At 43.0% G+C, this 23651-nt stretch overlaps 1 protein-coding gene across 1 annotated transcript in view; it reads right to left on the bottom strand.

The window, feature by feature from the left end:
• LOC115203575 (probable E3 ubiquitin-protein ligase HERC1) overlaps positions 1-23651 on the bottom strand; it is a gene marked incomplete at its 3' end in the record, with an annotated part of 53622 nt that overhangs the window by 14019 nt on the left and 15952 nt on the right. The window contains exons 6-11 of the mRNA XM_029768358.1: positions 22291-22602; positions 21117-21213; positions 13305-13448; positions 12946-13073; positions 6266-6410; positions 1913-2084 (exon numbers count right to left, since the gene is read on the bottom strand). Of these exons, the coding sequence (XP_029624218.1) occupies positions 1913-2084; positions 6266-6410; positions 12946-13073; positions 13305-13448; positions 21117-21213; positions 22291-22602 (998 nt within the window). The remainder of the gene's footprint in view (positions 1-1912; positions 2085-6265; positions 6411-12945; positions 13074-13304; positions 13449-21116; positions 21214-22290; positions 22603-23651) is intronic.

Raw genomic sequence — 23651 nt, 5'->3', positions numbered from 1 at the left:
GGGTTGGGACTGGGATGGGGGGTTGGACTGGGATGGGGGGGTGGACTGGGATGGGGGACTGGGATGGGGGTGGGACTGGGATGGGGGGTTGGGACTGGGATGGGGGGGTGGGACTGGGATGGGGGGTTGGGACTGGGATGGGGGGTGGGACTGGGATGGGGGGGTGGGACTGGGATGGAGGGGTGGGACTGGGATGGGGGGTTGGGACTGGGATGGGGGGGGGACTGGGATGGGGGGGTGGGATGGGGGGGTGGGACTGGGATGGGGGTTGGACTGGGATGGGGGGGTGGGACTGGGATGGGGGTGGGACTGGGATGGGGGTTTGGACTGGGATGGGGGTTGGACTGTGATGGGGGTTGGACTGGGATGGGGGTGGGACTGGGATGGGACTGGGATGGGGGTTGGACTGGGATGGGGATGGGGATGGGACTGGGATGGGGATGGGACTGGGATGGGGATGGGACTGGGATGGGGATGGGACTGGGATGGGGGTGGGACTGGGATGGGACTGGGATGGGGGGTTGGACTGGGATGGGGGTGGGACTGGGATGGGGGGGTGGGACTGGGATGGGGGACTGGGATGGGGGGTGGGACTGGGATGGGGGGTGGGACTGGGATGGGGGGTGGGACTGGGATGAGGGGTTGGACTGGGATGGGGGGGTGGGACTGGGATGGGGGGTGGGACTCACCGATAGATCTGCTGATATACTGTTTTTAAAGCGGGAAATTAAAAAGTGACAATTTTCCACACTGAAGTCTCATACATTTCCATCCAAAATAGCATATAATGACATCATGAGAATGCTATTTATTCAATATCGGTTATCGATGGAATTATTGGTTGATACCGATATGACGGTAAAAAGACCAATAACGTCTGATAATATCATGAAGAGCTGACAAGCTTCCCTTCTCCTGACTCTACATGTCAGAGTGTTCTGACATGCTTCCCTTCTCCTGACTCTACATGTCAGTGTTCTGACATGCTTCCCTTCTCCTGACTCTACATGTCAGTGTGTTCTGACCTGCTTCCCTTCTCCTGACTCTACATGTCAGTGTGGTCTGACAAGCTTCCCTTCTCCTGACTCTACATGTCAGTGTGTTCTGACATGCTTCCCTTCTCCTGACTCTACATGTCAGAGTGTTCTGACATGCTTCCCTTCTCCTGACTCTACATGTCAGAGTGTTCTGACATGCTTCCCTTCTCCTGACTCTACATGTCAGAGTGTGTTCTGACATGCTTCCCTTCTCCTGACTCTACATGTCAGAGTGTTCTGACATGCTTCCCTTCTCCTGACTCTACATGTCAGTGTTCTGACATGCTTCCCTTCTCCTGACTCTACATGTCAGAGTGTTTTGACATGCTTCCCTTCTCCTGACTCTACATGTCAGTGTTCTGACATGCTTCCCTTCTCCTGACTCTACATGTCAGTGTGTTCTGACCTGCTTCCCTTCTCCTGACTCTACATGTCAGTGTGTTCTGACATGCTTCCCTTCTCCTGACTCTACATGTCAGAGTGTTCTGACATGCTTCCCTTCTCCTGACTCTACATGTCAGAGTGTTCCACAACATCGTGCCCTACTGAAGGCAGACCTCAGAAGACCATGGTTCTGTACCTGTCCCTGGGCAGAGCGGTCCATGCCAGGCTGTGTGTTCAACATGCTATATTTATTTACTGACCTGTCCCTGGGCATCATGTCTCTTCTACATGCTATATTTCTATACTGACCTGTCCCTGTGCATCATGTATTTTCTATACTGACCTGTCCCTGGGCATCATGTCTCTTCTACATGCTATATTTCTATACTGACCTGTCCCTGTGCATCATGTCTTTTCTATACTGACCTGTCCCTGGGCATCATGTCTCTTCTACATGCTATATTTCTATGCGTTCCGGTAGCAGGACCAACCTGTCCCTGGGCAGAGCGGTCCATGCCAGGCTGTGTGAGGTACCAGCTGAGATCTGTTGGATGACCACACCGTCCAGACCAACCACCTTCTTAGGCTTGGTGATGGGACCAGTAGAGTTACCCTGACCACACTGACCCATGGAGTTGTTACCCCAAGCATACACCTCATTGTCTAGGTGGAGGAGAGAGAGAGAGATGAGAGGAACAATAGATATTTACATTTACATTTTAGTCATTTAGCTGACGCTCTTATCCAGAGCGACTTACAGAAGTGAATGCATACATTTCATACATGGCCCCCCGTGGGAATCGAACCCACAACCCTGGCATTGCAAACACCATGCGTTGCAAACACCATGCTCTACCAACTGAGCTACAGGGAAGGCTAATCATCCATCATAGGAACATCTTGGGATGTTATGATGTGAGATTATTTATTTTACCTTTATTTAACTAGGCAAGTCAGTTAAGAATAAAGTCTTATTTACAATGACAGCCTACCGGGGAACAGTGTGTTAACTGCCTTGTTCAGGGGCAGAACGACAGATTTTTACCTTGTCAGCTCAGGGATTACGATCTTGCAACCTTTCGGTTATTAGTCCAAAGCTCTAACCACTAGGCTACCTGCTGGTTACTGGCCCAACGCTCTAACAACTAGGCTACCTTGCCCAACGCTCTAACCACTAGGCTACCTGCTGGTTACTGGCCCAACGCTCTAATCACTAGGCTACCTGCTGGTTACTGGCCCAACGCTCTAACCACTAGACTACCTGCTGGTTACTGGCCCAACGCTCTAATCACTAGGCTACCTGCTGGTTACTGACCCAACACTCTAATCACTAGGCTACCTACTGGTTACTGGCCCAACGCTCTAACCACTAGACTACCTGCTGGTTACTGGCCCAACGCTCTAATCACTAGGCTACCTGCTGGTTACTGACCCAACACTCTAACCACTAGGCTACCTGCTGGTTACTGGCCCAACGCTCTAACCACTAGGCTACCTGCTGGTTACTGGCCCAACGCTCTAATCACTAGGCTACCTGGCCCAACGCTCTAACCACTAGGCTACCTGCTGGTTACTGGCCCAACGCTCTAACCACTAGGCTACCTGCTGGTTACTGACCCAACACTCTAACCACTAGGCTACCTGCTGGTTACTGGCCCAACGCTCTAACCACTAGGCTACCTGCTGGTTACTGGCCCAACGCTCTAACAACTAGGCTACCTTGCCCAACGCTCTAACCACTAGGCTACCTGCTGGTTACTGGCCCAACGCTCTAATCACTAGGCTACCTGCTGGTTACTGGCCCAACGCTCTAACCACTAGACTACCTGCTGGTTACTGGCCCAACGCTCTAATCACTAGGCTACCTGCTGGTTACTGACCCAACACTCTAATCACTAGGCTACCTACTGGTTACTGGCCCAACGCTCTAACCACTAGACTACCTGCTGGTTACTGGCCCAACGCTCTAATCACTAGGCTACCTGCTGGTTACTGACCCAACACTCTAACCACTAGGCTACCTGCTGGTTACTGGCCCAACGCTCTAACCACTAGGCTACCTGCTGGTTACTGGCCCAACGCTCTAATCACTAGGCTACCTGGCCCAACGCTCTAACCACTAGGCTACCTGCTGGTTACTGGCCCAACGCTCTAACCACTAGGCTACCTGCTGGTTACTGGCCCAACGCTCTAATCACTAGGCTACCTTGCCCAACGCTCTAACCACTAGGCTACCTGCTGGTTACTGGCCCAACGCTCTAACCACTAGGCTACCTGCTGGTTACTGGCCCAACGCTCTAATCACTAGGCTACCTTGCCCAACGCTCTAATCACTAGGCTACCTTGCCCAACGCTCTAATCACTAGGCTACCTTGCCCAACGCTCTAATCACTAGGCTACCTTGCCCAACGCTCTAATCACTAGGCTACCTTGCCCAACGCTCTAATCACTAGGCTACCTTGCCCAACGCTCTAATCACTAGGCTACCTTGCCCAACGCTCTAATCACTAGGCTACCTTGCCCAACGCTCTAATCACTAGGCTACCTGGCCCAACGCTCTAATCACTAGGCTACCTGGCCCAACGCTCTAATCACTAGGCTAGCTGGCCCAACGCTCTAATCACTAGGCTACCTTGCCCAACGCTCTAATCACTAGGCTACCTTGCCCAACGCTCTAATCACTAGGCTACCTTGCCCAACGCTCTAACCACTAGGCTACCCTGCCACCCCATTAAGAAGTGAGACTAAGAAGTGAAATTAAAAAGTGAGATTAAGAAATGAAATTAAGAAGTGAAATTAAGAAGTGGTGAAATGTGTACTTGCATTGTATGGGGTCATAAGAATCTCCCCTTTTAGAAACAAGAGAATATATGACTTATCCTGTTTGAACTTCACAGATAAACAAGAGAATCTCTAGTAAACAGTTGAAACAGGATAAGTCAATACTAGCCCATATCTAGCTCTCTCCTGGTACTGTGTTTAACTGGTGGTTAAAGGCTGCTGTTTTACTGTGGCCTGGCCTGGGCTGGTGGTTAACGGCTGCTGTTTTACTGTGGCCTGGGCTGGGCTGGTGGTTACTGCTGCTGTTTTACTGTGGCCTGGGCTGGGCTGGTGGTTACTGCTGCTGTTTTACTGTGTCCTGGGCTGGTGGTTACTGCTGCTGTTTTACTGTGGCCTGGGCTGGTGGTTACTGCTGCTGTTTTACTGTGTCCTGGGCTGGTGGTTAAAGGCTGCTGTTTTACTGTGGCCTGGGCTGGTGGTTACTGCTGCTGTTTTACTGTGTCCTGGGCTGGTGGTTACTGCTGCTGTTTTACTGTGGCCTGGGCTGGGCTGGTGGTTACTGCTGCTGTTTTACTGTGGCCTGGGCTGGGCTGGTGGTTACTGCTGCTGTTTTACTGTGGCCTGGGCTGGGCTGGTGGTTACTGCTGCTGTTTTACTGTGGCCTGGGCTGGGCTGGTGGTTACTGCTGCTGTTTTACTGTGGCCTGGGCTGGGCTGGTGGTTACTGCTGCTGTTTTACTGTGGCCTGGGCTGGTGGTTAACGGCTGCTGTTTTACTGTGGCCTGGGCTGGGCTGGTGGTTAACGGCTGCTGTTTTACTGTGGCCTGGGCTGGGCTGGTGGTTACTGCTGCTGTTTTACTGTGGCCTGGGCTGGGCTGGTGGTTACTGCTGCTGTTTTACTGTGGCCTGGCCTGGGCTGGTGGTTACTGCTGCTGTTTTACTGTGGCCTGGGCTGGGCTGGTGGTTACTGCTGCTGTTTTACTGTGGCCTGGGCTGGGCTGGTGGTTACTGCTGCTGTTTTACTGTGTCCTGGGCTGGGCTGGTGGTTAAAGGCTGCTGTTTTACTGTGTCCTGGGCTGGGCTGGTGGTTACTGCTGCTGTTTTACTGTGGCCTGGGCTGGTGGTTACTGCTGCTGTTTTACTGTGTCCTGGGCTGGTGGTTACTGCTGCTGTTTTACTGTGGCCTGGGCTGGGCTGGTGGTTACTGCTGCTGTTTTACTGTGGCCTGGGCTGGTGGTTAAAGGCTGCTGTTTTACTGTGGCCTGGGCTGGGCTGGTGGTTACTGCTGCTGTTTTACTGTGTCCTGGGCTGGTGGTTACTGCTGCTGTTTTACTGTGGCCTGGGCTGGTGGTTACTGCTGCTGTTTTACTGTGGCCTGGGCTGGTGGTTACTGCTGCTGTTTTACTGTGGCCTGGGCTGGGCTGGTGGTTACTGCTGCTGTTTTACTGTGGCCTGGCCTGGGCTGGTGGTTACTGCTGCTGTTTTACTGTGGCCTGGGCTGGGCTGGTGGTTACTGCTGCTGTTTTACTGTGGCCTGGCCTGGGCTGGTGGTTACTGCTGCTGCCTGCCTGTGCTGGCGTCGGTTAGAATCCAGCCCTCGTCTGTCTAGTAAACTATCCTCCTTATTGTCCTGTCTCTCTGCACTGTCTCTGTCCAATAAACTGGACAAATCTATTCCTGTCTCTCTGCACTGTCTCTGTCCAATAAACTGGACAAATCTATTCCTGTCTCTCTGCACTGTCTCTGTCCAATAAACTGGACAAATCCATTCCTGTCTCTGTTCAATAAACTGGACAAATCCTTTCCTGTCTCTCTGCACTGTCTCTGTCCAATAAACTGGACAAATCCTTTCCTGTCTCTCTGTCTCTGTCCAATAAACTGGACAAATCCTTAATAAATAACCCTATATTGCCTGGGGTGGAATAGTGGTCAAAGCTACTGGCTCTCTCTTTCAGCACTCTCTCTACTACCTTCTACCTCTGTCTCGCTCTAAACAATAAACATGCAAAATACTTACATCATAGATTTAAAATAATCATCTTTTTTAAAAAAGGGTTGTTTTACCGTGTGAGAGAGCTAGACAGTGGCTGTCTCCTATGGACAGGTCTACCACCCTGGTCGCTGTCAACTCCTCAACCAGCTTGGGTCTCAGAGCAGTGGCTTCAGAGGAGCCACAGCCCAGGCAGGCCCCGCAGCCCCAGGCATACACCTGGAACACAGACAACACAGGACCAGTTATTACAACACAGGACAACACAGGAGCAGTTACAACAACACAGGACCAGTTACAACAACACAGGACAACACAGGACCAGTTATTACAACACAGGACAACACAGGACCAGTTACTACAACACAGGACCAGTTACAACAACACAGGACCAGTTACTACAACACAGGACCAGTTACAACAACACAGGACCAGTTACTACAACACAGGACAACACAGGACCAGTTACTACAACACAGGACAACACAAGACCAGTTACTACAACACAGGACAACACAGGACCAGTTACTACAACACAGGACCAGTTACTACAACACAGGACCAGTTACTACAACACAGGACAACACAGGACCAGTTACAACAACACAGGACAACACAGGACCAGTTACTACAACACAGGACCAGTTACTACAACACAGGACAACATAGGACCAGTTACTACAACACAGGACCAGTTACTACAACACAGGACAACACAGGACCAGTGACAACAACACAGGACAACATAGGACCAGTTACTACAACACAGGACCAGTTACTACAACACAGGACCAGTTACTACAACACAGGACCAGTTACAACAACACAGGACCAGTTACTACAACACAGGACCAGTTACTACAACACAGGACCAGTTACAACAACACAGGACAACATAGGACCAGTTACTACAACACAGGACCAGTTACTACAACACAGGACCAGTTACTACAACACAGGACCAGTTACTACAACACAGGACCAGTTACAACAACACAGGACCAGTTACAACAACACAGGACAACACAGGACCAGTTACTACAACACAGGACCAGTTACTACAACACAGGACCAGTTACAACAACACAGGACCAGTTACAACAACACAGGACAACATAGGACCAGTTACTACAACACAGGACCAGTTACTACAACACAGGACCAGTTACTACAACACAGGACCAGTTACTACAACACAGGACCAGTTACAACAACACAGGACCAGTTACAACAACACAGGACAACACAGGACCAGTTACTACAACACAGGACCAGTTACTACAACACAGGACCAGTTACTACAACACAGGACCAGTTACAACAACACAGGACCAGTTACAACAACACAGGACAACACAGGACCGGTTACTACAACACAGGACCAGTTACTACAACACAGGACCAGTTACTACAGCACAGGACAACACAGGACCAGTTACAACAACACAGGACCAGTTACTACAACACAGGACACCACAGGACCAGTTACAACAACACAGGACCAGTTACAACAACACAGGACCAGTTACTACAACACAGGACCAGTTACTACAACACAGGACAACACAGGACCAGTTACTACAACACAGGACCAGTTACTACAACACAGGACAACACAGGACCAGTTACAACAACACAGGACCAGTTACTACAACACAGGACAACACAGGACCAGTTACAACAACACAGGACAACACAGGACCAGTTACTACAACACAGGACCAGTTACAACACAGGACCAGTTACAACAACACATGACAACACAGGACAACACAGGACCAGTTACTACAACACAGGACAACACAGGACAACACAGGACCAGTTACAACAACACAGGACAACATAGGACCAGTTACTACAACACAGGACCAGTTACTACAACACAGGACCAGTTACAACAACACAGGACCAGTTACTATAACACAGGACAACATAGGACCAGTTACTACAACACAGGACCAGTTACTACAACACAGGACAACACAGGACCAGTTACAACAACACATGACAACACAGGACAACATAGGACCAGTTACTACAACACAGGACCAGTTACTACAACACAGGACCAGTTACTACAACACAGGACAACACAGGACAACACAGGACCAGTTACAACAACACAGGACCAGTTACTACAACACAGGACAACACAGGACCAGTTACAACAACACAGGACAACACAGGACCAGTTACTACAACACAGGACAACACAGGACCAGTTACTACAACACAGGACAACACAGGACCAGTTACTACAACACAGGACCAGTTACTACAACACAGGACAACATAGGACCAGTTACTACAACACAGGACCAGTTACAACAACACAGGACAACACAGGACCAGTTACAACAACACAGGACCAGTTACAACAACACAGGACCAGTTACAACAACACAGGACAACACAGGACCAGTTACAACAACACAGGACAACACAGGACCAGTTACAACAACACAGGACAACACAGGACCAGTTACTACAACACAGGACCAGTTACTACAACACAGGACAAGTTACAACAACACAGGACCAGTTACTACAACACAGGACCAGTTACTACAACACAGGACCAGTTACTACAACACAGGACCAGTTACTACAACACAGGACAACATAGGACCAGTTACTACAACACAGGACCAGTTACTACAACACAGGACCAGTTACTACAACACAGGACCAGTTACTACAACACAGGACCAGTTACAACAACACAGGACCAGTTACAACAACACAGGACAACACAGGACCAGTTACTACAACACAGGACCAGTTACTACAACACAGGACCAGTTACTACAACACAGGACCAGTTACAACAACACAGGACCAGTTACAACAACACAGGACAACATAGGACCAGTTACTACAACACAGGACCAGTTACTACAACACAGGACCAGTTACTACAACACAGGACCAGTTACTACAACACAGGACCAGTTACAACAACACAGGACCAGTTACAACAACACAGGACAACACAGGACCAGTTACTACAACACAGGACCAGTTACTACAACACAGGACCAGTTACTACAACACAGGACCAGTTACAACAACACAGGACCAGTTACAACAACACAGGACAACACAGGACCGGTTACTACAACACAGGACCAGTTACTACAACACAGGACCAGTTACTACAACACAGGACAACACAGGACCAGTTACAACAACACAGGACCAGTTACTACAACACAGGACACCACAGGACCAGTTACAACAACACAGGACCAGTTACAACAACACAGGACCAGTTACTACAACACAGGACCAGTTACTACAACACAGGACAACACAGGACCAGTTACTACAACACAGGACCAGTTACTACAACACAGGACAACACAGGACCAGTTACAACAACACAGGACCAGTTACTACAACACAGGACAACACAGGACCAGTTACAACAACACAGGACAACACAGGACCAGTTACTACAACACAGGACCAGTTACAACACAGGACCAGTTACAACAACACATGACAACACAGGACAACACAGGACCAGTTACTACAACACAGGACAACACAGGACAACACAGGACCAGTTACAACAACACAGGACAACATAGGACCAGTTACTACAACACAGGACCAGTTACTACAACACAGGACCAGTTACAACAACACAGGACCAGTTACTATAACACAGGACAACATAGGACCAGTTACTACAACACAGGACCAGTTACTACAACACAGGACAACACAGGACCAGTTACAACAACACATGACAACACAGGACAACATAGGACCAGTTACTACAACACAGGACCAGTTACTACAACACAGGACCAGTTACTACAACACAGGACAACACAGGACAACACAGGACCAGTTACAACAACACAGGACCAGTTACTACAACACAGGACAACACAGGACCAGTTACTACAACACAGGACCAGTTACAACAACACAGGACAACACAGGACCAGTTACAACAACACAGGACAACACAGGACCAGTTACTACAACACAGGACAACACAGGACCAGTTACTACAACACAGGACAACACAGGACCAGTTACTACAACACAGGACCAGTTACTACAACACAGGACAACATAGGACCAGTTACTACAACACAGGACCAGTTACAACAACACAGGACAACACAGGACCAGTTACAACAACACAGGACCAGTTACAACAACACAGGACCAGTTACAACAACACAGGACAACACAGGACCAGTTACAACAACACAGGACAACACAGGACCAGTTACAACAACACAGGACAACACAGGACCAGTTACTACAACACAGGACCAGTTACTACAACACAGGACAAGTTACAACAACACAGGACCAGTTACTACAACACAGGACCAGTTACTACAACACAGGACCAGTTACTACAACACAGGACAACACAGGACCAGTTACTACAACACGGGACCAGTTACTACATCACAGGACAACACAGGACCAGTTACTACAACACAGGACCAGTTACAACAACACAGGACCAGTTACTACAACACAGGACAACACAGGACCAGTTACAACAACACAGGACCAGTTACAACAACACAGGACAACACAGGACCAGTTACTACAACACATGACCAGTTACTACAACACAGGACCAGTTACTACAACACAGGACCAGTTACAACAACACAGGACAACACAGGACCAGTTACTACAACACAGGACCAGTTACTACAACACAGGACCAGTTACAACAACACAGGACAACACAGGACAACACAGGACCAGTTACTACAACACAGGACCAGTTACTACAACACAGGACCAGTTACTACAACACAGGACAACACAGGACCAGTTACTACAACACAGGACCAGTTACTACAACACAGGACCAGTTACTACAACACAGGACCAGTTACTACAACACAGGACCAGTTACTACAACACAGGACCAGTTACTACAACACAGGACAACACAGGACCAGTTACTACAACACAGGACCAGTTACTACAACACAGGACCAGTTACTACAACACAGGACAACACAGGACCAGTTACTACAACACAGGACCAGTTACTACAACACAGGACCAGTTACTACAACACAGGACCAGTTACTACAACACAGAACCAGTTACAACAACACAGGACCAGTTACAACAAAGGGTCTGCATATATAAAGTAGCCTGGTCCCAGATCTGTTTGTACAGTCTTGCCAACTCCTATGGTTATTGCAATGTCAAATATATCTGGAACCAGACATTGCAACAGGAAGTTACTTGCAGACAGTATCAATAGAACAATAAGAGAGATATTTCACTGCATGTATAAATGTGAAGCAGCTGCTTGGCGTTTCCACTCACTATGGTAGTGACAGGAAGACCACAAGCTGGCAGTGGGAGAAGATGGATTTTGGCAGACATTCTGCTCATTTTCTCATCGATTAAACATTTGATGTCAATACAGTTCTGTTCCCAAAACTAAAATCTGTTATGAACAGAGTGGACTAAATTTTGTAGACTTTACACTTTGCAAATTTTTTTTTTTAAATGGCGTTGTTTAGAAGGACTGAAAGGCAAATTGAGTTATTGCACAAATGCACTTTACAGAGGAGGTGTGAGCTAAAGGAAATAATTATGCAGATTCATGCAAGAATGAGCCAATAGAATCTCCCTATCTTGTGATTGGCTCTGCCCACCTCCTTGCTTGTTCTGCCCACTATGACTCATTTGTTCCCATTGGAAACGACAGGCTGTGGTTTATCTTGGTTTAGTTGTAAAAATCTTTGATAGTATTGTCAGTTGGACTAAAGGGAACTGTATGTAAACATATAAAAACACCTTGTGATAAGTACTTATTTTAACATCCTGGTTACAGTCACACAGTAAGCAACATAATGTGAATAACAGAAGTTGTGTTTCTTACTATGACCAGACTGTCACGTTCTGACCAGTAAAAGGGGTTATTGGTTATTGTAGTTTGGTCAGGACGTGGCAGGGGGTATTTGTTTTTGTGGTTCGGGGGTTATGTGTATGTAGAGGGGTGTTCTATTTATGTGTTCCGGGGTTTTTGGTGTATGTTCTTGCTTTGGTATTCTAGGTTGTGTATTTCTTTATTGGCCTGGTGTGGCTCTCAATCAGGAACAGCTGTACATCGTTGTTTCTGATTGAGAGTCATACTTAGGGAGCTTGTTTTCACTTGTCTCGTTGTGGGTAGTTGTTTTTGTGTATAGCCTGCGAAACTGTCGGACTGTCGTTCTTTGTTTATTGTTTTTTCGTGTTCACTTTATAAATAAAATATAATGAGCACGCAACCCGCCGCGCCTTGGTCTAATCCATTCGACAGCCGTTACACAGACACACAGTACCAGAGATCATTGCTACTGGAAATGTAATATAAGTGAAAACATCAACACTCCACACAACCAGGGAGAGATTATATCAACAAAACAGTCTTCTGTGTATTCACAAATGAAAGAATTCCTTGAATCGTTGACTAGCAGAATTCCAAGATCAAACCCGCTATACCTCCCAAGCCACACCCAGTGTTTTTATCCCCAAGTAATCGTCTGTCGTTGTTGTTGTGAACCATCCCTGTGCAAAACAGTTCATTTAACTTGTATTTAACCAGGATACCATCCCTCCCTTTAGATTAAAAAAAAACTATTTTACAAGAGACAACTGAAAATGAGTTCCCTGAAAGATTTAAGTTGCAAATGTTCCAGATTCCTCCCTCCCGTTTGTAAAGTGTAAAACAGTCAGTAAACAGTCAGTAAACAGTCAGTCGTACCTGTCCAGTGGAGGTTAGGGCCAGGGAGGACTGGCTTCCAGCACACACTTTCCTTATGAACATCCCCTGCAAGGCCTCCACTACTTTGGGTTTATAGACACGGTTTGTATCTCCATGACCCAGTTTCCCTGCAGCACAAATTACACATTTAGAGACATTTACAGATATATTACCAATCATATTATTGATGTAAAACCCCAGACAGAATTACACAATACATTATATTTATTGATTTATATTGGCTTTTATATTTCCATATATATGTCGACATATAGAGCTATATTGATAGTTTAAACATAATGATGTTAATATAAAAACATCCGATGGATTCCAGTCTTGCGTCCTGAGCCTTGACCCACCATTGTCTCCCCCTCCGAAGGACCACACGGTGCGGCCATCTTTTGACAAAGCTATGGTGTGAGAACTCCCACAAGACACCTCTCCTACGTTGCTGATGTCTTTAACCAGAGTAGGAATGTTTCTGCTGTTGCTGTCTCCGTGACCTGCACACCAAAACACAGAGGAGAGATATGTCAAGACACCAGACAGAGGAGAAATATATTATCAACCAGAAATATATTATCAACCAGACAGACAGAGGAGAAATATATTATCAACCAGAAATATATTATCAACCAGACAGAGGAGAAATATATTATCAACATATCAACCAGACAGAGGAGAAATATATTATCAACCAGACAGAGGAGAAATATATTATCAACCAGACAGAGGAGAAATATATTATCAACCAGACAGACAGAGGAGATATATAATCATGTTCAGTGTTAATAATGTTCTGTGTTAATAATGTTCAGTGTTGATAATGTTCAGAGTTGATAATGTTCAGAGTGCTGATAATGTTCAGAGTGCTGATAATGTTCAGAGTGCTGATAATGTTCAGAGTGCTGATAATGTTCAGAGTGCTGATAATGTTCAGAGTGTGAATAATGTTCAGAGTGCTGATAATGTTCAGAGTGCTGATAATGTTCAGTGTTAATGATGTTGAGTGTTAATGATGTTCAGTGTTAATAATGTTCAGAGTGTTCAGTGTGAATAATGTTCAGTGTGAATAATGTTCAGAGTGTGAATAATGTTCAGAGTGTGAATAATGTTCAGAGTGCTAATAATGTTCAGTGTTAATAATGTTCAGTGTTAATCATGTTCAGTGTTAATCATGTTCAGTGTGAATCATGTTCAGACAGAGTGTGAATAATGTTCAGAGTGGTAATAATGTTCAGAGTGTTAATAATGTTCAGAGTGTTAATAATGTTCAGAGTGTTAATAATGTTCAGAGTGTTCAGTGGAAATAATGTTCAGTGTGTTAATAATGTTCAGAGTGTTGATAATGTTCAGTGCTGATAATGTTCAGTGCTGATAATGTTCAGAGTGTTAATAATGTTCAGTGCTGATAATGTTCAGAGTGCTGATAATGTTCAGAGTGATGATAATGTTCAGAGTGATGATAATGTTCAGAGTGTTGATAATGTTCAGAGTGATGATAATGTTCAGAGTGTTCAGTGTTAATAATGTTCAGTGTTAATAATGTTCAGTGTTAATAATGTTCAGTGTTAATAATGTTCAGTGTTAATAATGTTCAGAGTGTTCAGTGGTAATAATGTTCAGTGTGTTAATAATGTTCAGAGTGCTGATAGTGTTCAGAGTGCTGATAATGTTCAGAGTGCTGATAATGTTCAGTGCTGATAATGTTCAGTGTGCTGATAGTGTTCAGTGTTAATAATGTTCAGAGTGCTGATAATGTTCAGAGTGTTAATAATGTTCAGAGTGCTAATAATGTTCAGAGTGGTAATAATGTTCAGAGTTGTAATAATGTTCAGAGTGCTGATAATGTTCAGAGTGCTAATAATGTTCAGAGTGCTAATAATGTTCAGAGTGCTGATAATGTTCAGAGTGCTGATAATGTTCAGAGTGCTGATAATGTTCAGAGTGCTGATAATGTTCAGAGTGCTAATAATGTTCAGAGTGCTAATAATGTTCAGAGTGGTAATAATGTTCAGAGTTGTAATAATGTTCAGAGTGGTAATAATGTTCAGAGTGATGATAATGTTCAGAGTGATGATAATGTTCAGAGTGATGATAATGTTCAAAGTGATAATAATGTTCAGAGTGGTAATAATATTCAGAGTGTTGATAATGTTCAGAGTGGTAATAATGTTCAGAGTGATGATAATGTTCAGAGTGTTAATGTTCAGAGTGTTGATAATGTTCAGTGCTGATAATGTTCAGAGTGTTAATAATGTTCAGTGTGTTAATAATGTTCAGAGTGTTGATAATGTTCAGAGTGCTGATAATGTTCAGAGTGTTGATAATGTTCAGAGTGATGATAATGTTCAGAGTGTTCAGTGTTAATAATGTTCAGTGTTAATAATGTGTCAGTGTTAATAATGTTCAGTGTTAATAATGTGTCAGTGTTAATAATGTTGAGTGTTAATAATGTTCAGTGTTAATAATGTTCAGAGTGTTCAGTGGTAATAATGTTCAGTGTGTTAATAATGTTCCGAGTGCTGATAATGTTCAGAGTGTTGATAATGTTCAGAGTGATGATAATGTTCAGAGTGTTCAGTGTTAATAATGTTCAGTGTTAATAATGTGGCAGTGTTAATAATGTTCAGTGTTAATAATGTTCAGTGTTAATAATGTTCAGTGTTAATAATGTTCAGAGTGTTCAGTGGTAATAATGTTCAGTGTGTTAATAATGTTCAGAGTGCTGATAATGTTCAGAGTGCTGATAATGTTCAGAGTGCTGATAATGTTCAGAGTGCTAATAATGTTCAGAGTGGTAATAATGTTCAGTGCTGATAATGTTCAGAGTGATGATAATGTTCAGAGTGATGATAATGTTCAGAGTGTTGATAATGTTCAGAGTGATGATAATGTTCAGAGTGTTCAGTGTTAATAATGTTCAGTGTTAATAATGTTCAGTGTTAATAATGTTCAGTGTTAATAATGTTCAGTGTTAATAATGTTCAGAGTGTTCAGTGGTAATAATGTTCAGTGTGTTAATAATGTTCAGAGTGCTGATAGTGTTCAGAGTGCTGATAATGTTCAGAGTGCTGATAATGTTCAGTGCTGATAATGTTCAGTGTGCTGATAGTGTTCAGTGTTAATAATGTTCAGAGTGCTGATAATGTTCAGAGTGTTAATAATGTTCAGAGTGCTAATAATGTTCAGAGTGGTAATAATGTTCAGAGTTGTAATAATGTTCAGAGTGCTGATAATGTTCAGAGTGCTAATAATGTTCAGAGTGCTAATAATGTTCAGAGTGCTGATAATGTTCAGAGTGCTGATAATGTTCAGAGTGCTGATAATGTTCAGAGTGCTGATAATGTTCAGAGTGCTAATAATGTTCAGAGTGCTAATAATGTTCAGAGTGGTAATAATGTTCAGAGTTGTAATAATGTTCAGAGTGGTAATAATGTTCAGAGTGATGATAATGTTCAGAGTGATGATAATGTTCAGAGTGATGATAATGTTCAAAGTGATAATAATGTTCAGAGTGGTAATAATATTCAGAGTGTTGATAATGTTCAGAGTGGTAATAATGTTCAGAGTGATGATAATGTTCAGAGTGTTAATGTTCAGAGTGTTGATAATGTTCAGTGCTGATAATGTTCAGAGTGTTAATAATGTTCAGTGTGTTAATAATGTTCAGAGTGTTGATAATGTTCAGAGTGCTGATAATGTTCAGAGTGTTGATAATGTTCAGAGTGATGATAATGTTCAGAGTGTTCAGTGTTAATAATGTTCAGTGTTAATAATGTGTCAGTGTTAATAATGTTCAGTGTTAATAATGTGTCAGTGTTAATAATGTTGAGTGTTAATAATGTTCAGTGTTAATAATGTTCAGAGTGTTCAGTGGTAATAATGTTCAGTGTGTTAATAATGTTCCGAGTGCTGATAATGTTCAGAGTGTTGATAATGTTCAGAGTGATGATAATGTTCAGAGTGTTCAGTGTTAATAATGTTCAGTGTTAATAATGTGGCAGTGTTAATAATGTTCAGTGTTAATAATGTTCAGTGTTAATAATGTTCAGTGTTAATAATGTTCAGAGTGTTCAGTGGTAATAATGTTCAGTGTGTTAATAATGTTCAGAGTGCTGATAATGTTCAGAGTGCTGATAATGTTCAGAGTGCTGATAATGTTCAGAGTGCTAATAATGTTCAGAGTGGTAATAATGTTCAGTGCTGATAATGTTCAGTGTGCTGATAGTGTTCAGTGTTAATAATGTTCAGAGTGCTGATAATGTTCAGAGTGTTAATAATGTTCAGAGTGCTAATAATGTTCAGAGTGGTAATAATGTTCAGAGTGCTGATAATGTTCAGAGTGCTAATAATGTTCAGAGTGCTAATAATGTTCAGAGTGCTGATAATGTTCAGAGTGCTGATAATGTTCAGAGTGCTGATAATGTTCAGAGTGCTGATAATGTTCAGAGTGCTAATAATGTTCAGAGTGCTAATAATGTTCAGAGTGGTAATAATGTTCAGAGTTGTAATAATGTTCAGAGTGGTAATAATGTTCAGAGTGATGATAATGTTCAGAGTGATGATAATGTTCAGAGTGATGATAATGTTCAAAGTGATAATAATGTTCAGAGTGGTAATAATATTCAGAGTGTTGATAATGTTCAGAGTGCTAATAATGTTCAGTGTTAATAATGTTCAGAGTGTTGATAATGTTCAGAGTGGTAATAATGTTCAGAGTGATGATAATGTTCAGAGTGATGATAATGTTCAGAGTGATGATAATGTTCAGAGTGGTAATAATGTTCAGAGTGGTAATAATGTTCAGAGTGGTAATAATGTTCAGAGTGGTAATAATGTTCAGAGTGATGATAATGTTCAGAGTGTTAATGTTCAGAGTGTTGATAATGTTCAGTGCTGATAATGTTCAGAGTGTTAATAATGTTCAGTGTGTTAATAATGTTCAGAGTGTTGATAATGTTCAGAGTGCTGATAATGTTCAGAGTGTTGATAATGTTCAGAGTGATGATAATGTTCAGAGTGTTCAGTGTTAATAATGTTCAGTGTTAATAATGTGTCAGTGTTAATAATGTTCAGTGTTAATAATGTGTCAGTGTTAATAATGTTCAGTGTTAATAATGTTCAGTGTTAATAATGTTCAGAGTGTTCAGTGGTAATAATGTTCAGTGTGTTAATAATGTTCAGAGTGCTGATAATGTTCAGAGTGTTGATAATGTTCAGAGTGATGATAATGTTCAGAGTGTTCAGTGTTAATAATGTTCAGTGTTAATAATGTGGCAGTGTTAATAATGTTCAGTGTTAATAATGTTCAGTGTTAATAATGTTCAGTGTTAATAATGTTCAGAGTGTTCAGTGGTAATAATGTTCAGTGTGTTAATAATGTTCAGAGTGCTGATAATGTTCAGAGTGCTGATAATGTTCAGAGTGCTGATAATGTTCAGAGTGCTGATAATGTTCAGTGCTGATAATGTTCAGGGTGCTGATAGTGTTCAGTGTTAATAATGTTCAGAGTGCTGATAATGTTCAGAGTGTTAATAATGTTCAGAGTGCTAATAATGTTCAGAGTGGTAATAATGTTCAGAGTTGTAATAATGTTCAGAGTGCTGATAATGTTCAGAGTGCTAATAATGTTCAGAGTTGTAATAATGTTCAGAGTGTTGATAATGTTCAGAGTGTTGATAATGTTCAGAGTGTTGATAATGTTCAGAGTGGTAATAATGTTCAGAGTGCTAATAATGTCAGAGTGCTGATAATGTTCAGAGTGCTGATAATGTTCAGAGTGCTGATAATGTTCAGAGTGCTAATAATGTTCAGAGTGATAATAATGTTCAGTGTTAATAATGTTCAGTGTTGATAATGTTCAGAGTGGTAATAATGTTCAGAGTGATGATAATGTTCAGAGTGATGATAATGTTCAGAGTGATGATAATGTTCAAAGTGATAATAATGTTCAGAGTGGTAATAATATTCAGAGTGTTGATAATGTTCAGAGTGCTAATAATGTTCAGTGTTAATAATGTTCAGAGTGTTGATAATGTTCAGAGTGGTAATAATGTTCAGAGTGATGATAATGTTCAGAGTGATGATAATGTTCAGAGTGATGATAATGTTCAGAGTGGTAATAATGTTCAATAATGTTCAGAGTGGTAATAATGTTCAGAGTGATGATAATGTCCAGAGTGTTAATGTTCAGAGTGTTGATAATGTTCAGAGTGTTAATAATGTTCAGAGTGCTGATAAGGTTCAGTGCTGATAATGTTCGGTGTGCTGATAATGTTCAGTGTGCTGATAATGTTCAGTGTGCTGATAGTGTTCAGAGTGTTGATAATGTTCAGAGTGCTGATAATGTTCAGAGTGTTAATAATGTTCAGAGTGCTAATAATGTTCAGTGTTAATAATGTTCAGAGTGTTGATAATGTTCAGAGTGGTAATAATGTTCAGAGTGCTAATAATGTTGAGAGTGCTAATAATGTTCAGAGTGCTAATAATGTTCAGAGTGCTAATAATGTTCAGAGTGCTGATAATGTTCAGAGTGCTAATAATGTTCAGAGTGCTGATAATGTTCAGAGTGCTGATAATGTTCAGAGTGCTGATACTGTTCAGAGTGCTGATAATGTTCAGAGTGCTAATAATGTTCAGAGTGATAATAATGTTCAGTGTTAATAATGTTCAGAGTGCTGATAATGTTCAGAGTGCTGATAATGTTCAGAGTGCTGATAATGTTCAGAGTGGTAATAATGTTCAGAGTGGTAATAATGTTCAGAGTGGTAATAATGTTCAGAGTGTTGATAATGTTCAGAGTGCTAATAATGTTCAGTGTTAATAATGTTCAGAGTGCTAATAATGTTCAGTGTTAATAATGTTCAGAGTGTTGATAATGTTCAGAGTGGTAATAATGTTCAGAGTGCTAATAATGTTGAGAGTGCTAATAATGTTGAGAGTGCTAATAATGTTCAGAGTGCTAATAATGTTCAGAGTGCTGATAATGTTCAGAGTGCTGATAATGTTCAGAGTGCTGATAATGTTCAGAGTGCTGATAATGTTCAGAGTGCTGATACTGTTCAGAGTGCTGATAATGTTCAGAGTGATAATAATGTTCAGTGTTAATAATGTTCAGAGTGCTGATAATGTTCAGAGTGCTGATAATGTTCAGAGTGCTGATAATGTTCAGAGTGCTGATAATGTTCAGAGTGGTAATAATGTTCAGAGTGGTAATAATGTTCAGAGTGGTAATAATGTTCAGAGTGTTGATAATGTTCAGAGTGCTAATAATGTTCAGTGTTAATAATGTTCAGAGTGTTGATAATGTTCAGAGTGCTGATAATGTTCAGTGGTAATAATGTTCAGAGTGGTAATAATGTTCAGAGTGGTAATAATGTTCAGAGTGATGATAATGTTCAGAGTGTTGATAATGTTCAGAGTGTTGATAATGTTCAGAGTGCTAATAATGTTCAGAGTGCTAATAATGTTCAGAGTGATGATACTGTTCAGAGTGATGATAATGTTCAGAGTGATGATAATGTTCAGAGTGTTGATAATGTTCAGAGTGTTGATAATGTTCAGAGTGCTGATAATGTTCAGAGTGCTGATAATGTTCAGTGTTAATAATGTTCAGAGTGTTGATAATGTTCAGAGTGGTAATCATGTTCAGAGTGCTGATAATGTTCAGAGTGGTAATAATGTTCAGAGTGGTAATAATGTTCAGAGTGATGATAATGTTCAGAGTGTTGATAATGTTCAGAGTGCTGATAATGTTCAGAGTGGTAATAATGTTCAGAGTGGTAATAATGTTCAGAGTGATGATAATGTTCAGAGTGTTGATAATGTTCAGGGTGCTAATAATGTTCAGAGTGCTAATAATGTTCAGAGTGCTAATAATGTTCAGAGTGATGATAATGTTCAGAGTGCTAATAATGTTCAGAGTGATGATAATGTTCAGAGTGATGATAATGTTCAGAGTGATGATAATGTTCAGAGTGTTGATAATGTTCAGAGTGCTAATAATGTTCAGTGTGGTGATAATGTTCAGAGTGCTGATAATGTTCAGAGTGCTGATAATGTTCAGAGTTAATAATGTTCAGAGTGCTGATAATGTTCAGAGTGCTGATAATGTTCAGAGTGCTATTAGCACTATTAAAGTGATATTATAGTGATATAGTGATATTTACCTAATCTCCCGAAGTCTCCTTCACCCCATGTGTAGAGCTCTCCATCCTCACTGACCGCTGCACTGTGTCGGTAGCCTGCAGATACACACACCACCACCTGGCCCAACAACAATTCAGGATTCAGGATGGAGACATGAGGACTAATGGAGCACACTAAAACACACCTGTTTAATGAAATCACACATTATTATACCATGGCATTGTTGAAACCCCGTTTCTGATTGGCTTGGAAGGGCTTTTGGAAAGCAAGTATTATAAACGCTAAGGATAATTAAATGACTAATAGTTCATTCTTACATGTTCCAGCTGCTTTTGAAAGCAAAAGTGGAATTATTGGCCGTGTTGAATTAGATGTTCATAATAACAAAACTAGGACTGATGGTTTGGTTAGCTAAGCTAACAAGTCTGTTTTGTTTGGTTACCGTGGTAACTACTGTAAACTTCCCCACTGCTTCAGTGTATGATAAACACATTTCTACCTGTAAACGTGTTAAATTATAGCCTTGGTTATAAAAGGGATGTAATCAACGAGGGGCTCTAATGTGTTCTCTGGAAGATAATGTGACTCCATGGACTAACACGTCGTTCATGATTTCCTATAGAACACACATAGTCCCTCGTGGATTACAGCCCTTATATAACCCTCAACACATCTCTATTGGTAAAGCAACACTATGTTTTCACTGAGTTCTCTCTAACAAGTCATCACAAACAACAGTTGCTTACTGTGGTGGTCTGGGGGCTGTGGTGGTCTGTGGTGGTCGGGGGGCTGTGGTGGTCTGTGGTGGTCTGGGGGCTGTGGTGGTCTAGGGGCTGTGGTGGTCTGTGGTGGTCTGGGGGCTGTGGTGGTCTGGGGGCTGTGGTGGTCTGTGGTGGTCTGGGGTCTGTGGTGGGCTGTGGTGCTCTGGGGCTGTGGTGGTCTGTGGTGGTCTGGGGGCTGTGGTGGTCTAGGGGCTGTGGTGGTCTGGGGGCTGTGGTGGTCTGTGGGCTGTGGTGGTCTGGGGGCTGTGGTGGTCTGTGGTGGTCTGTGGGCTGTGGTGGTCTGAGGGCTGTGGTGGTCTGGGGGCTGTGGTGGTCTGGGGGCTGTGGTGGTCTGGGGGCTGTGGTGGTCTGTGGTGGTCTGGGGGCTGTGGTGGTCTGGGGGCGGTGGTGGGCTGTGGTGGTCTAGTCCTACCTTTCCCTGCAGAGGTCCCTGGATGAGTTTGGGGTACTTCTGTGTGGAGCTGTTCCCATGCCCCAACTTTCCGTAGTCCCCGTCTCCCCAACTGAACACCTCTCCCTCCGTGGTGAAGGCCAGTGTGTGTCCGTCCGAACCCTTCGAAGAGGTCACCTTTTTGATGGCACGGTGAGGTTCAAAGGTCAGCTTCTTGAGAGTTGATTGATTGTTGGAGTCTCCCAGACCCAATCTGCCGTAGCTGCCTTTACCACAGGCTCTGACAGAGCCGTCTGAAGAGATGACGAAGGTGCAATATTGGCCTGCCTCAATCTGACACAGACAGACAAGCACTGGGTTTAGGATTCACACTTGTCAATGGGCATTTCCTAATAATCTGTGAAGATTTCTGTTCCAGTCAGGGACACTTGTCTCTTTTAAACATCACTTTTATGACCAGGTGCTCAAACAGTTTCTGGGGATCACAGTTTTCCTTAACCCTGGCATAACAATAACTGGTTTATGGGAATCAGTTTTCCTTAACCCTGGGATAACAATAACTGGTTTATGGGAATCAGTTTTCCTTAACCCTGGGATAACAATAACTGGTTTATGGGAATCAGTTTTCCTTAACCCTGGGATAACAATAACTGGTTTATGGTAATCACCTAAGTCATTGATTATTAACGCAGCCTAACTTTTGATTGGAGTGTTCAGGGAATCACAGTTTTCCTTAACCATGGAACCATGGGACAACAATAACTGATTGGAGTGTCACTTTTTACCCCAGGAATGTTTTAACTAAAGTCTCCTTGGATTGGGTGCTGGGTTCTAGGGGTTAAAGGTCATTCTGATGGACAAGGGTTCTTCAATTGTTTCTTAATCCTGGTCCTGGGGACCCAAAAGATGCACTTCATAGTTTATTAAAACACTAAACACCTGATTTCACTAATCAACCCAGCATCACCCCTTTGATTAGTGGAATTGGGTGTGTAGTCTTAGAGCAGAACATGTAAATGTTCACCCCTTTGGGTCCCAGGACCAGCATTAAGGAACACTGGTTTAAGACATTCAATATAGGCTTAGACGGTATACCGATAGTACAGTATAACTAGCTAGCCATTTGACACCGGTTACACTTGGACGGTATACCGATAGTACAGTATAACTAGCTAGCCATTTCACACCGGTTACACTTGGACGGTATACCGATAGTACAGTATAACTAGCTAGCCATTTCACACCGGTTACACTTGGACGGTGTACCGTATACCGGGGTATTTGGAAATAGCCCACAGGATGGTTTTTCCAATACTGTCAATAACGTAGAAATGATGTCTTCAAAAATTTTTTTTTTAAATACATACAAAAATGTAGAAGCT

Source organism: Salmo trutta, chromosome 12 (assembly GCF_901001165.1).
Source record: "Salmo trutta chromosome 12, fSalTru1.1, whole genome shotgun sequence".
NCBI lineage: Eukaryota > Metazoa > Chordata > Actinopteri > Salmoniformes > Salmonidae > Salmo > Salmo trutta.
This window is presented reverse-complemented; position numbering and strand designations above follow the sequence as displayed.